General features: G+C 43.2%; 1 protein-coding gene across 2 annotated transcripts in view; it reads right to left on the bottom strand.

The window, feature by feature from the left end:
* Window positions 1-1,527: 1,527 nt before the first annotated feature.
* Window positions 1,528-15,499, bottom strand: part of LOC100888378 — a 34,369-nt gene continuing 20,397 nt past the window's right edge. For both annotated transcript variants that reach the window (XM_003725505.3, XM_030982219.1), the window contains exons 5-13: window positions 15,214-15,455; window positions 14,701-14,797; window positions 13,752-13,949; window positions 12,744-12,903; window positions 11,780-11,877; window positions 10,801-11,077; window positions 9,907-10,008; window positions 4,220-4,447; window positions 1,528-3,650 (exon numbers count right to left, since the gene is read on the bottom strand). In XM_003725505.3, coding sequence (XP_003725553.1) covers window positions 3,346-3,650; window positions 4,220-4,447; window positions 9,907-10,008; window positions 10,801-11,077; window positions 11,780-11,877; window positions 12,744-12,903; window positions 13,752-13,949; window positions 14,701-14,797; window positions 15,214-15,455 — 1,707 coding nt within the window. In that variant the 3' untranslated portion in view covers window positions 1,528-3,345. The remainder of the gene's footprint in view (window positions 3,651-4,219; window positions 4,448-9,906; window positions 10,009-10,800; window positions 11,078-11,779; window positions 11,878-12,743; window positions 12,904-13,751; window positions 13,950-14,700; window positions 14,798-15,213; window positions 15,456-15,499) is intronic.

The following is a 15,499-nucleotide window of genomic DNA, read 5'->3' as shown; positions in this document are numbered from 1 at the left end:
CAGGAAAAATGAGAACGGAATGACAAAGATCTGTTTGTTTAAAGTAGCCCTTACATTTTCATAATTTTAGCAAACAAATTAGTTTTCACTGGCTGCCTGTCGTAGCAAAAAAGCAGAATTGACAAAAGACTTAACTCCGTTTCGTTGACAATCAGCCATGAACAAGAACATTTTACAAGGCTTTGACACTGCTTAACACTGCTTTGAAACATCTGTTGGAAAGTGTTGCTATTGCACTAATTTATTGTTGAGTTGGTTTTGAAGCAACGAATAGACAAATATATACAAATAAGTTACATGCCTTTATAAACATATCATAGAAGAAGGTTCAATTTTTAAATGTTAAATAAAAAAATAAATATTTCACTTGAATTTGGTATTGTATTATTTTAAATAGGCGTAAGGAATGGGGAGGGGGGGGGGGGGTGGCTTCACCCTCTACTAATTTGGAAACTACCAGTATCGAACAACCGTTATTTGATATTTGGGAAGTGGGGTGGGCTCTTTGTAATTTTATTATCAAATGTACTGGATATATCATTATCCAGATTTCACCTAAAATCTAGGAAAGGATACATTGTATAGCGAAAGCGAATTTTACTACAATAACTGGAATTTTCGCTCACTCCCAAAAGAAAAAAATAAATAAAAGGAAAGTTAAAATTTGTGCTTGCGACTTAAAGACAGGGTATTCTACTGACACTACTTGATAGTTATGTATACTGCCATCTGCTACTCGCAACGCCCCAATGCGTCGATAGCCATGTCCCACAATGCACCACCAACGGCATGACGCGTGCGTCGTGATGCTAGTGTGCAGGCATAAACCAGTTCCCTCCATTTTGCATAGTAGACAAAAGTGTCTGTACTTTCAGACAAGGCTGACAGCATACTGAATAATTATGCTCTGAACTTATGCTGCTCGGGACAAGGAAACAACCAGCAGGAACTTGGCCTGTCTTCACTCAATACACAAGAGTTGTTGTAATAAAGTGGTGTGATAAAGTGCAAATGCAGGATCCGTCCTCGCAGACTATGATGATGCTTAAAGATAAAGTTGAGTTCTGGTTATCCAATTGCATTGTGAAAGAAACGATGTGGAATCCATTAGAAAAACAGGATCATGTAGCATAACAGTATTGCTGTGTAGGCCTACTGCAAGGTTCTGGAGTCATACAAAATTAATGATAAGACATTTGGTCCAGTCTTGGTAAAGTAACAAGCACTGTACACAGAAAAATGTATATGACAAACATGTAGCGTAAAAATCGGGCCTCATTTTTAAGCTGTTAGTTGTCATATTTAGAATATGAAGGCATTTGAAGAGCCATACCTTTTAGGCAGGCACGTAGCCAGAGTTTGATGTTAGGGGGGGGGGGGGGGCACATACACGTAATCGATCGAGGTAAAAAAAAGGGGTCTAAAAAAGTTCAACCGATCTTGGAATTATTTTTTTTTTTTTGGGGGGGGGGCACGTGCCCCCCCCCCCACCTTGGCTACGTGCCTGCTTTTAGGGAACATGTTTTCTCTGATGTTCTTCCACACTTGCTTAATTAACAACGATAACGCTCACAAATTATTTTTCATCTCTCCCCAGAACTCGAATGGAAATCACTCCACGTACTCCTTCACCGAAAGATGGCGCAATTGAAAAAAATACTTTACAGCGGTGGTAGAGATGTCGGTAAAATACCCAGACTTTAATTTCCCTCCCCCAGGACAAAACCAAGCTACTGTTTGATTGTAGGTTGACAATGCCATAAATTTCACCGAAATCGGACCTTCACGAATGCAATGTTATATTCTCCCTGAATGTTTTTTTGAGGAAGACTGTGCTGGAATCGTGTAGGCCTATTTAATTTTTTTTTTTACAATAGCATGGTGCCAAAATGCAGATATGCCTGTAAACAATACATTGGTACACCATAAATGTATGCTGCTTATCATCAATTTTACTGTGAGGCTACATTAACAATACCTTTCCCTTAAAATATTTCATGATGAAGGCACTTGTTAGAATCGTAAGCTAAACATTAACAATAGTCTCCGTGCAAAACATCCAGATATAGCTATATACATTAACATTCATATAGCACACCGTGTCTGCTCATTATGCGATTCCATCCTGACTTAAAGTTCTTATAGTTTCCTAGTCTTTAGATGTCACTCACCTACATGCTAGTCGCTTCAGCTAAAATTTTAGTGGACCCTAAGACGCTACAAATCTTTAGTAAGGCTTCTAATCTGTGATCACAGTTGCAACATTCTAGACTTACCACTTACTAGGTAAGAACTTGTGTCAATCTCTCTCATATCATTCAATATTGAGGTTTCCCCCTCCCCCTCATCCGAACAAACCAGTCTAGTCCCTGGCAAAACCACAGACTTTACGATTTAGTTTCAAAGAATGGGCAACAAGGCGATCTAAAATTGGCAGTGGCCCAATTATACCTTCCAGACTACATAACGTCAACCTACAACATGACACTCGTAGACAAACTCAAGGTGAAAATCTAGGAAAGGATTGTAACACGTAAACAGTTTCACCTTTTGTCTTGAAAATTCGTAACGTCTGACAACCAATATCATCTACATTTCGAAACCCCTCAGACCATGGACCTACTTCGAAATCTCAGATTCAATAGCGAGTAGCTTATCGTCATGCAACTTCTAAATTAAGCCATGTCGGCGACTTCTCATTTTAAAACCTACATTCAACTACCGCGATTGCACTGAGTACATACAAAGATTCGTGTTTAGCACTAATGTGTGTCCAAGTTTGCAACCTTCTCGGTGAAAAACAGCGGCAGCGATCATGGTCCTTTTCTTTACAACAGTTCCAACACCTGTTCGACAGTTTATTGTTTACTTCAATCAGTTGTTGTTTACCTTGGACCGAAGTACAAAACATGGAGACAGCCTACCGCTTAATCTTCCTTTACAAGAAAGTTCGAAAGAAGAGACACAAATTCGGTCTGTTTTTCAGGATTGTAGGACATGGTTGTCTCACTAACGTTGTATACCTTCCTTGGCTTTGCCAGACATTGTGTGAGACGCGTGGTCTAAAAAAATGATCAGCATCTATAGCACCACAACGCTCCAACACGTACCACAAAGCTTCAACATGTACCACAGGACTTCATCAGGCACCTCAGGGCTTCATGAGGTACCACAAGGCGTCAACGGGTACCACAAGGCATCAACGGGTACCACAAGGCTTCAACAGGTACCACGAAGCTTCAACAGGTACCACAAGGCTTCAAAATGCATCACGAAGCTTAACCCGTACCACACACGCAATAGCAGTAAAGATATCGGTGCAATGGCTCTCGACTCGGGTTTCCTTCACAAGATATCATCCAAAGCCTGCTTGAAGCGGATGATCTCCCTCAGGGACTTGAGACCCAACTCGGTCTTGACCTCCTTGTAGAAGAACTCGGGCGCGTCGTTGGCGATCGTCTTCAGGCCCATGATACCCTCGCCATCGTAGCCCTGGAAACGATTCTTGAGCTCCGGGAGACCGTTCCGCGTCAACCACGAGTTCACTTCGTCGTTCGTCCAGCTTGCGACGTTCTTGGCAGCTTCCCGTCGTGACTGCCGCTTCGAGTCGTTACGTTTGAATTTGCTTTGCGCTACCACGGCGCCATCACCTGTGAAAGATACAGGAATGCATATTTAATGGGCAAAGAAATGATGTTTCTATTATGATCATTTTACGTCGTATTGGCTATGAAACTGTTAAATACATACAGTTCCACCTGTCTTTAATAACAAAACCACTCTCTCTGCCTCTCTTCTGCCTGTCTTTACAGATTTATCATCTCTCTTCAACTCGTTTGCTCTCAGAAATGTGTTTCCACTCTCCGATTCTTTCTTACAATTATCTCTCCTACGTCTACCTGACGATATACTCATCGTAACATTGTTTTATCTTTATACCAGCACTGTATAGACTTTGCCTTCCTTTTCTCCCTTGGTTTCTGGCACAAGCACACACAGTGACGAGTGCACACACCGTCTCTGTCAGTCTGGCTTTTCTCTGTTCATCTGTCTATACCTTTATTCACATCACAATCTCCCTATCTCTCTCTCTCTCTTTCTCCGCAAGCCCCTGACTCCTCCTCTGCCCATCCCTGTCATTTATCCCAAAATATGACAGATAATACTCAGTTAATTTCCTCTAGGGGATTGTAACAGCGATCAACTATGCTGAACTTACTGGAAGAAATGGACGGCAGTCTTGTCGACAATGACATCGTCGGCAGACGACCACGGCCGGCCAACTCCCTCTTTAGCCTGTCGACGTTGCTGATGACCTCGTCCATGGTCGACATCTGTATGTAAAACTTCGTTCCGATCATGATCCCGAGCCAGCCGTCGGGTTTGTAGTTCTGCTGCATCTGGAGGGGGACGATGGCCTTGTTGAGCTTGAAAGTGTACTCAGCCTCTGTAGGGCGAGATGATAATAATAATGAAACAAAAAGTTCAAGTATTGAAGAGATGATGTTGTGTCATGGTTTCAAGAGATTGGTTTACGTTAGATGCTATCTCGCAGTTACTGGGAATGGTCGATTTTGCGTAGCATAATTGTGTATTGTGAAGTTTTGAAGGCATACTTTGCCATTACCATCATCATCATCACCATCATCATCATCGCATAATGTCAATATCTCAAGGGATGGAAATTAATATCATGATCATCAGCACAACATTGATATTTTCGTCTCCTTCTTCTGTCTCTTCTTTCTCCTTATCCCGTCCTCCTCTTCCTTCTTCTTCTTCTTCTTCTTTTTATTCTTCATCTTGTAGCAAAATTAAACAACAAACAATAGTAAGATGATGTTTGAAGGTTTGCATGATGGTATGAATAATCACGGAAGAGGTTTACGGTACACCATGTGTAAAGTCCTCGAGGGACTGAGGAAAGTGGGTAGAAAATAGAAGTGAGATGGAAAGGCGAGAAAGTGGAGGTTGGAAGGAAGAGTATCTTTCGGAACGCATCCTCCGCTCAGCCAACATCCTCGTCAGACACCAATCCAACCACAAGCTTTACTCCACTCTTCACTCTCACAAGGACAAGCACCCATCCAACAAACAACCAGGCGTCTACAAGATTCCCTGCGATTGCGGCAAAGTCTACATTGGAGAAACCGGCCGCGATTTCGACACCCGACTAAAAGAACACAAGACCCACCACCGACGCAGCGACTGGGACAAGTCAGCCATCGTCAAGCACGCACAACAAGAGCTCCACCACATTCACTGGGATAAAAGTCACCTCATCACTCCCATCCGACATTGGCACACCCGAAGAGTCCGAGAAGCCATCGAGATCCACCAACACAACACCGTACCCCAAGACCCAGGCCTTCACATCAACAGTATCTGGCACCCAATCCTCCCTCACCATCCTACTTCCGACCAATCTTCAACCAACTCCACAACCAACACGCCAATCACCAACACTTCACCAATCCATCCATCCGTTAGCCCGGACACCACCTGCAACCACCCAACCACACCCACTCAATCAAGCACTACACGTTCTCAACTAGCCACTTCACCCACACAAGCACCGCCCACGCCCACACCTCGCTACAACCTACGCCAACGCCGAAACCGCCGACCAACACACACAGACCGACACCACTAATAGCCATCCTCACCGCCGATCGATACACCCACTCAACGACTGACACAACCCCCCCCCCCCCGCTACCCCGCCGACACCTACCACACGACGTCCGCATAGCCGCCGCCCACTCGTTTCCCGCCAATTCACACAACCGCGCGCCACCACCGACAGCTGCCTGCCAACCTGCCGAGCCCGCCGGCCCAGTGCTTTCCCCCAAGTCCGCATTCACGCCATAAGAACCGCCGCACGCCTAGCGAACACTCACTCCTGAAGACGGACAGTCAACCTGTCCGAAACGTCGAGTCTACTCTCCTGCTCCTGCTCTGCAACTCTACTCGTCTACTCAACTCTCCAACTCAATCCAGTCTTCTACTCAAACCTCTCATCCCTCCTACAACTTTCTGGTTTACAGTCCTTTTCAGGACTAGACTCACTTCCGAAAGATACTCTTCCTTCCAACCTCCACTTTCTCGCCTTTCCATCTCACTTCTATTTTCTACCCACTTTCCTCAGTCCCTCGAGGACTTTACACATGGTGTACCGTAAACCTCTTCCGTGATTATTCATACCATCATGCAAACCTTCAAACATCATCTGATTCAGCTCTACGGGGAGCCTACTCAACTCAGCGTCAGACAACTCCAGCGCGACCTAGTTAAGACAGCCAAGCTCACCAACCACCTAACCTTCCTCAAACGCTGCCGCGACTCCGACACCATCCCTCTAGGCCTTCAACTCAAATCCGCCGTTGACACCCCCAAAGCCCAGCGCATACTACACCAAGCCGGTATTGACCTTACCCGAGAACGCATCGTACACACACGCCACCAACTCCACGATCTCAACACCGCTACCTCTGCATCTCAGTCCAAGATCAACCAACAACTCAATCCTGATGACCTCAGCAAAGTACAGTCCTTCAACGACCACACCGCCCAACTCGCCTTTCAGACCACCAAACTCAAGCAAATTAGGAAGTTCGACCAATTACGTTCACGCAAGCGCATCTGCACCAACGACCCTCCAACGACCCAACCCATAAAGGACACAGTAGTCAACCTCAGTCAACACAGACTCTCCCAAGCCGAACACAAGGTTCTATCCCTAGGACTCAACTTCGCCGTAGCCCCCAAGAAGATACCATTCTCCAACATCGTGCAACAAGTAGAACCCAAGCTCCGTTTCCTATCCAAAGCTGCTGCTAACGACATCCGACTCAAAATTACCAACGCTCTCGCCGAAGCTAAGCCACCCAAACCCAACCTATCTAAAGAAGAACGATCCGCTATTCAAGACCTCCGCAAGAACCAATCCATCCACATCCTACAAGCAGACAAGGGAAACGCCACCGTCGTCATGGACCAAGATACATACGAAGATAAGATCTGCGACCTACTCAAAGATAAGGAAACCTACTCCAAACTCAAGAGGGACCCAACCCCGGCCAACGAAAGGAAGATCAACCAACAACTTTTAACCCTACACAGATCCGACATACTACCCAAGGCACTCTACTTTCAACTCAGATCCTCGTCAGCTAAGTCACCCATCCTCTTCGGACAGCCCAAGATTCATAAGCCGCTTATCCCTCTCCGCCCTATCATCTCTACCCGAGGATCATCCTGCTACAACACTGCACGTCATCTCGCCAATATTCTACAACCACTCGTAGGCCAATCCCAGCACCACGTCACGAACTCTAAGCACTTCATCGACATCCTCTCCAAAACCAAGATCCAGCCATCCGACACACTCGTCAGCTTCGATGTCACCTCTCTATTTACCAACGTTCCTGTAGACCAAGCATGCGACATCATCAAACAACGCCTCATCTCAGACCCAGACCTCGAATCTAGGACTAAACTCACACCTGACCAGATCCACGACCTCCTTCTCACCTGCCTCCACTCCAACTCTTTCAAGTGGCGCAGCAACTTCTATAAACAACTTCAAGGAGCAGCCATGGGATCTCCACTCTCACCAATCATCGCCAACATCTTCATGGAACACCTCGAGCACCAAGCACTCAAGTCCGCCGACAAGTCTCCTTCACTCTGGCTACGCTACGTCGACGACACTTTCGTCATCTGGCCACACAGCACACCAGACCTCCACCATTTCCTCGACCACATCAACAACCAACACCCCAGCATTAAGTTCACCATGGAGACCGAACACGACAACTCAATCCCTTTCCTAGACGTACTCATCACTAAGACACCATCAGGATTCCCCTCGCACCAAGTATACCGGAAACCAACCCACACAGACCGCTACCTCAACTTCCGATCTCACCACCACCCATCAGTCCACCAATCAGTCTCCAACTCACTCATCAGACGAGCCCACCAACTTAGTGATAAAGCACATCTCCAGCAAGAACTCAAGCACATCACACACGCACTTACTTCCATCAACCAATACCCAAGAAGGAAAATCAACACCCGAACTCCCTACCACAAGACCAGCACCACCGGAACCCAACCTGATACTAAGCCCACCGCCACCATCGTACTTCCCTACATCGGCAAGACATCACACCGACTACAACGCATCCTCCGCTCAGCCAACATCCTCGTCAGACACCAATCCAACCACAAGCTTTACTCCACTCTTCACTCTCACAAGGACAAGCACCCATCCAACAAACAACCAGGCGTCTACAAGATTCCCTGCGATTGCGGCAAAGTCTACATTGGAGAAACCGGCCGCGATTTCGACACCCGACTAAAAGAACACAAGACCCACCACCGACGCAGCGACTGGGACAAGTCAGCCATCGTCAAGCACGCACAACAAGAGCTCCACCACATTCACTGGGATAAAAGTCACCTCATCACTCCCATCCGACATTGGCACACCCGAAGAGTCCGAGAAGCCATCGAGATCCACCAACACAACACCGTACCCCAAGACCCAGGCCTTCACATCAACAGTATCTGGCACCCAATCCTCCCTCACCATCCTACTTCCGACCAATCTTCAACCAACTCCACAACCAACACGCCAATCACCAACACTTCACCAATCCATCCATCCGTTAGCCCGGACACCACCTGCAACCACCCAACCACACCCACTCAATCAAGCACTACACGTTCTCAACTAGCCACTTCACCCACACAAGCACCGCCCACGCCCACACCTCGCTACAACCTACGCCAACGCCGAAACCGCCGACCAACACACACAGACCGACACCACTAATAGCCATCCTCACCGCCGATCGATACACCCACTCAACGACTGACACAACCCCCCCCCCCCGCTACCCCGCCGACACCTACCACACGACGTCCGCATAGCCGCCGCCCACTCGTTTCCCGCCAATTCACACAACCGCGCGCCACCACCGACAGCTGCCTGCCAACCTGCCGAGCCCGCCGGCCCAGTGCTTTCCCCCAAGTCCGCATTCACGCCATAAGAACCGCCGCACGCCTAGCGAACACTCACTCCTGAAGACGGACAGTCAACCTGTCCGAAACGTCGAGTCTACTCTCCTGCTCCTGCTCTGCAACTCTACTCGTCTACTCAACTCTCCAACTCAATCCAGTCTTCTACTCAAACCTCTCATCCCTCCTACAACTTTCTGGTTTACAGTCCTTTTCAGGACTAGACTCACTTCCGAAAGATACTCTTCCTTCCAACCTCCACTTTCTCGCCTTTCCATCTCACTTCTATTTTCTACCCACTTTCCTCAGTCCCTCGAGGACTTTACACATGGTGTACCGTAAACCTCTTCCGTGAAACAATAGTAAAGCTAAAACGAAAACATAAACCGTCGCTGTTTTCACGAAGTGACGGTAGTAAAAAAAATTGCATTGACTTTGCGTTACGATTTTCCTCACTACCGTCACTTCGTGAAAACAAGGACGATTACTCATTTTCTTCTCAGTTTATATCTTACAAAGTGCTGAGCTGTCATAGGACAGTCAAATATACTTTCAGATTTTCGTTCCGAATACAGGAGAATCTTGTTCAGATATATGCCTATAGTATAGTCAATTTGATTTGGACCTTCTCATTATATACAATTAACACATGAATTATTCATACCCCTTGTTAATTTGATGTTTGTGTGTTCCTTGAAACTCAAGAATGATACTGGTTGAATTAGGGCCTTTTAGATGTACGCTTTAACATGTCACACTCTCAAGAAACGTCAATCAGGACTAATCAATTTTTCGCATACTCAAAAAAATTACAAAACTTAGTAAGGGTATGAACAATTCAGTTGTTTACTCTATCTAGTATCTTTTCAGTAGGCCTACCTGTTCTACATGCAGGGCTGTTCTTATATTTCTCCGAGAAGCAGATAAGTACGACCATTGCATTCTCCACAGCCGACGCCATAGCCTCTAGGGTGGACCCACCTAGAAACGAATAAAATATACTTTTTCGTAAGTCTTAGGATAAGTGAGCATGGGGATAGTAGAAAAACACGAGCAAAACATAAAACATTATGCAGCAAAAGTAGATGCACAAGTTCCACTGTTTGCTGCGTCACTTTTTGCGATTTTTCCATGCAATTTATCGTCTGATTTACAGGAAATAAACTCATGTACTTGTATAGAGGGATAAAGCTTATTGGGAAAACCAGATCCAGAAATTCATAAGAAATGAGAGAGATGGTGCCTTTTGAGTTTTGGAATTATCAGAAAGAGAAGTGAATTATTCGATCTAGCTTAAATCAAATAAGGTAAAATACACTGCACACAAATATCGTAAATGATATTTTGGAGTATGAGGCTGATTTCAAGAACAGTCTTTTCCACTTGGCATCGATACTACAAATAGTGTTTTACATATAAATAGAAAAGAAAGCTCACAAATTATTCATCGTCTGTTCACAAAATCGATATTATCTTTAAAGGGCAAGTCCACTCTAAAAATAATTTACTTTCAATAGAAGCAGAAAAAACAATCTAAAAAACTTTGAGCAAAATCGGATAACTAATAAGAGAGTTCATTAGTATTTTATACTTAAAAAAAAATTAACAACTTCCTTTTAGTTGTCCGATTCTACTCAAATTAGATTTGCTCCGTTTCTCTTGTTTTTTGGCATCTATTAAAAGCATTTAATTATTTTAATTAAAAGCATAATAATTATAGAAGACTTACGTCATATTGCAAAAGTATTAAAGTTTAATTCTGTACTAATTTACCCATTTGGTCGACATCCATCCAGACCTTGTATCCGTCAGCTTGTAAAAGTTCCTTGACCTTCAGGATTTGTTTCTGGACATCCCATTGGTAGCTGAGCATCACGTGATTAGTACTGATTTCTTCCTCCTCGTCATTATCATCATCATTCCCTACGTACATGCTATCATCGATGGTTTCAACGGCATAGCGGGCAATGTTGTCATCCTTCTCTCCGCGGGATTTTGACGGCGATGCTTCGCGGTCGTCGAGCTTGGGTTTGCGGGATGAGTCCTTCGACTGATGATAAAAGAAAAAAACAAACAAAACGATATTATTTCGATACAATTATGCGATTGTAATACTGAAAATATGACAAACATGTACGAGTGAAATAACTTTATTGATTTGTAATTCATCAATTACCGATGGAAAAAAATACTCATCATTTTATTTTCGATTCTGATGGCACTAAAATTAAAACTTATTCCTTCAGATGTAAGTCATGCAGAAATGAAAAAAAACAACTGTTGAGTAAAAAAACATATTGCACGTCCATCGGGAATAGTGTAATTGCAAACTAGTTGAAGTAATTACTTTCGTATCATAATGTGGCTGTTTCTTGATATGAGTTTGAATTTAACATATCGTTAATGCACATTTATCAGGTTTGACTCAAATTAATATGAAAAGGTCGTATCATTATGTAGCTAAATTTAATCTTTACTCGACTGTGCAGAGAGTCAACAATTTTCGCCAAAGCAAGAACCCCGTTTATTGTTGCAAGATCGATTACTTTTAAGCCCCACTGTACTACATATAGCTACTTGCGCCCTCTATATAGCAAACAATGCCTAGTCGGTGCCTGTCGGTCCCCCATGATCCCCTTTTTCTTATGTTAATTGAGAGCTGATTTGATGAGATAACCACCTGTCAGTGACCTTGCAGGGAGGTCTAAACCCCCATGGTCAAACTAGTACAGACGGGCTTTAAAGGTCCTACCTTCTTTGTGAGTGTAGCGTGTGTCTCCTCGCCTACATTCCACAGGACAGCAGTAGAAGATCGGGATAGTTGTTCTGTCATCTTACATTGACGGACAACTAAATAAAAAGAGAGGAACAACAGGGAAAATCGTAAGGAACTGAAACAGTGCTATCATAATTCCTATATCTGAAAACGAACTACAAGGTAGAAGCATTTGTCAGTTAGATGATTTCAGGATTATTAGTTTTCTTTTGTCCGAGTGCCTCGGGATTCGAAGCACAGATCTTGGAATGTATACGCCATTCACGCAACATAATATGCTCCAGGAACAATTGCTCCGCGGTCAACATCCTACAGTTATCAAATTCATAACTTTAACCACGGATCAAATAATATACCTAACCCCAACCTGAAACCTAACTTAAAACCAAATTGCAATCCTGACCCTCACTCTACATCGTTGACAAAATAAAATCCCGGATCAATTGTCGCCGAAACACCTGTCGCATCGCTATTCACATCTAATCTCAGTTTATGCACATTTCCCCAGGTTTTGTAATGTAAAAGATAAACAAAGTTGTTGATTTCCAGTTTACGCTTTAATGGCAGGAGACCTCTCGCCCTATGGGATTTGCTTATACTCGGAAACATGCTAACTCAGTGGATAAATAAGAGATATTGAAACTTGGAGGAAGACAAGGAATTAATTAAAAGCTCAACTATCAAAGCTCAAGGATAGGACATACAGCCGTAGGTTCCCTTTGTACCCATTTTGTACCTCCTTCCGCAGCAGTCTGCTAACATCAACTTCAATATTAACAACTGGGGCCCGTTTCACAAAGCCTCTTTTCAATGACAAAGGAAAAAAAATCAGTGACAAATCTGCTGATGACCAATCAGAAGCAAGGATTTCAGTAGCTTATAACAAAATCTGTCCTTTGTCACTGATGACAAGTTTTGTGAAATGGGGCCCTGTACTTACTTTCTAAGCATCCCTTTTCCTCCTGGATAGCCTTCTTATTTGTGGGGTGAAATGACAGGGTCCAGAGGGCATCCATGGCACTCTTCTGTTCCTCCATGGGGTTATCATTCTGCAGCATGGAGACGATGCGAGAAAGAGCTCCGGATGCGACAAATTTCACCTGTAGAGGAACAAAGATGATTTTTTATTCAATCATTCTTGAGCAAAACAAAACAATATATTTGAAAACAGTACATGTTGTGACATATCGGTATAAAACAAACATTGTTACATCAGTTGCACATGTCTCAATATTGATGAACAAAAATGATGTCCACTAATACAAGTTACCCCTTCAGTCGTGGCAGGAATGATTTAAGAATTACATTTTTACTTCATTAAGTTGGCAACTCACTGGTATGTATTATCTCTTTTACTTTACTCTTCAAATAAAAGGTCGTGTATCGTATCTACACAAATTGTACGTGGATAATGGTTAATGTCGAAGATTTCAAAATTGCTGGTTTATATCGAACGACAGACATTTTGAACCTTTCAAAATGTTGCCAATTTGTATGATCCTAGAGCACATTTCCCAGTTAATATTCCTTGTCTCAACTAAATGTTATGACTTTTAAAAATGAATACAGTGTGTTAGTTTTGGTTTCTCGACAGTTCTTCCCCAACCACCGCGTCGATGGGATTCATATGATCAACCAAGCTTTTCACAAAAATGGCAATGGACTTTCCAAACTAATGATTATACCTGATAAACGCTTCTAATTACTTGTACCCCATGCATGGCAGAATAGTCTTGTCTCTATGGCTTGACTGAATTAGTGTCCTTCCGACTTCATTGTTGTATTCTTCTTTTATTGTTTTACATTGTATATTATGTTCGTTTAAATGTTTACTTATATCATGTAGTAAATGTTCTGTATATATATCATGTTTTTATTGGGAATTCGGAGAATAAATCAATCAAATCAAATCAATTAGCTGAAAAGGAAAAAGTAAATGCTATTGTACCTTGTTGTCGTCATAAGCGGCGAGATATTTCATGGCATCGGCCACCTGACTGGCGGAGAAGTTGTAGTGTGCCGAATAATGGTTGGGTTCACTCAGAGCTTTGCTCAAGATCTTGATGATAAAGTCGATGTTTGTGTTGGTCGTATTCAGATGAGCGTTCTCGTCCTCCGTTACGATAAAAGCTAGGGTGAATATTGCCTAGAATGAAGCAGAAATCGGGATTAGGTTTTAGAACCAAATCAGACCTAGCAAATCCAAAACGTTCTCAAGACATTCACAAAAACGTCTTTATTCCAAACATTGATAGAATGTTTATGTACATCTAAAGAACATTCAGTGTTTCCTAGGGGAACTGTTTGGATGATGCATCAATAATTATTCCATTAATTTGATCCTGCTGGTGGCTTCTGTAAAAAGGGAGTAATTTGATGTCAGCTGAAAATTTGGCTTTTACTGTTAGGTTTGTTAGACCCCCATGAGAGGAAAGATAAATAAATAATGGAATTAATGTAAGGTTAAAAATCTAAACTTAATGGATACCTGATTGTGCCACCGTCAACAAATGTCGACGGCTAAATGCACCTCAAAAAATGTATAGCCCATTCTTTAAGTCTTTCAGAGTAAGGGTCCTCCCTATCCCCAAGCTAAAAATCCTGGATCCGCCAAAGTACACTCTTGAAATGAGTATCATAATTTATTTTTGGGGTCTCTCTGGATGTTATGCGCTTTTATCAATTTAAAATATGTTTTTCATACCTTCATTAATTCTAAGGTAACTTGAGATGATTCAGGAACGCATATCCAATGAATTCTAATACAAAATAGTGAGTAGGAGATACCAGTTGTAATAAGTTAAAATTATCAGGCGATAATGGCAACGAACGTATTGCAAAATGAACTCTGACTATTGAATCGAGAATGTCGGGCCAACCTCGGTGAATTGGCTTACCTTGACACGCAGGATGAGGAAGCGGCATTTCAGGTAGGGTTTGAGAAGCAGAGAAGCGTGGTGCTCACGAAATATTTCCTTGTTATCCATGTAATGTCTGAATGAAGAGATATTTATGATATCATTTATTAAAAGACTCAATCTGATTTTAAAATCTAATTTTAAAAGTGATGACAAAGTTAGGAGATTTACATGGCTCAGTTTACGACTTAAAAAGAGATTTCAAATTAATATTTTATTTTGACCTTTATTTTATTCCATTTCCAGGGACACAAATTAAAAATGAACATTCATTTTTAACTTCAAGAAACAGAAAGCCGTTAACAGAACACTGCCTTAGAAGATCTGGAAGGTTTAACATCAAGGCTACATCGTAGGCCCTGTACGGGACGGACGCCGTCCTAGTGGTTCTAGGAGAAGATTTATCTTCTGGAAGGGTTTAACCTCAAGGCTAGATCATAGGTCCTGTACTGCTCTGTAGTGATCCTAGATGAAGAAGGGTTATATTCTCACCTGATACAGTGGTAGAGGACGGTGAGGACTCTCTTGAGAAACTCCCTCCTCGACATCCACCTCAGCTTCTTGCTGTCCATGTTAAGTTCATCGACCTCGTAGAACTTGTCGTAGAGCACGAGCAGCAAGGCCTCGACGCACTCGGTGCCCATATCCCTGCATAGGTTGCTTCCGATCTCTGTGAAGCCCGACGTCGCATCCAGCAGCATGTTGATGGCAAGGTAGGTCGCTGGATTGGCAAGCTGAATGTAGGAATAGATGAATAGGTTATAAAAGGTTGAGGGAA

The sequence above is a fragment of the Strongylocentrotus purpuratus genome, unplaced genomic scaffold (assembly GCF_000002235.5).
Source record: "Strongylocentrotus purpuratus isolate Spur 01 unplaced genomic scaffold, Spur_5.0 spur5_scaffold_12, whole genome shotgun sequence".
Classification (NCBI taxonomy): Eukaryota; Metazoa; Echinodermata; class Echinoidea; order Camarodonta; family Strongylocentrotidae; genus Strongylocentrotus; species Strongylocentrotus purpuratus.
This window is presented reverse-complemented; position numbering and strand designations above follow the sequence as displayed.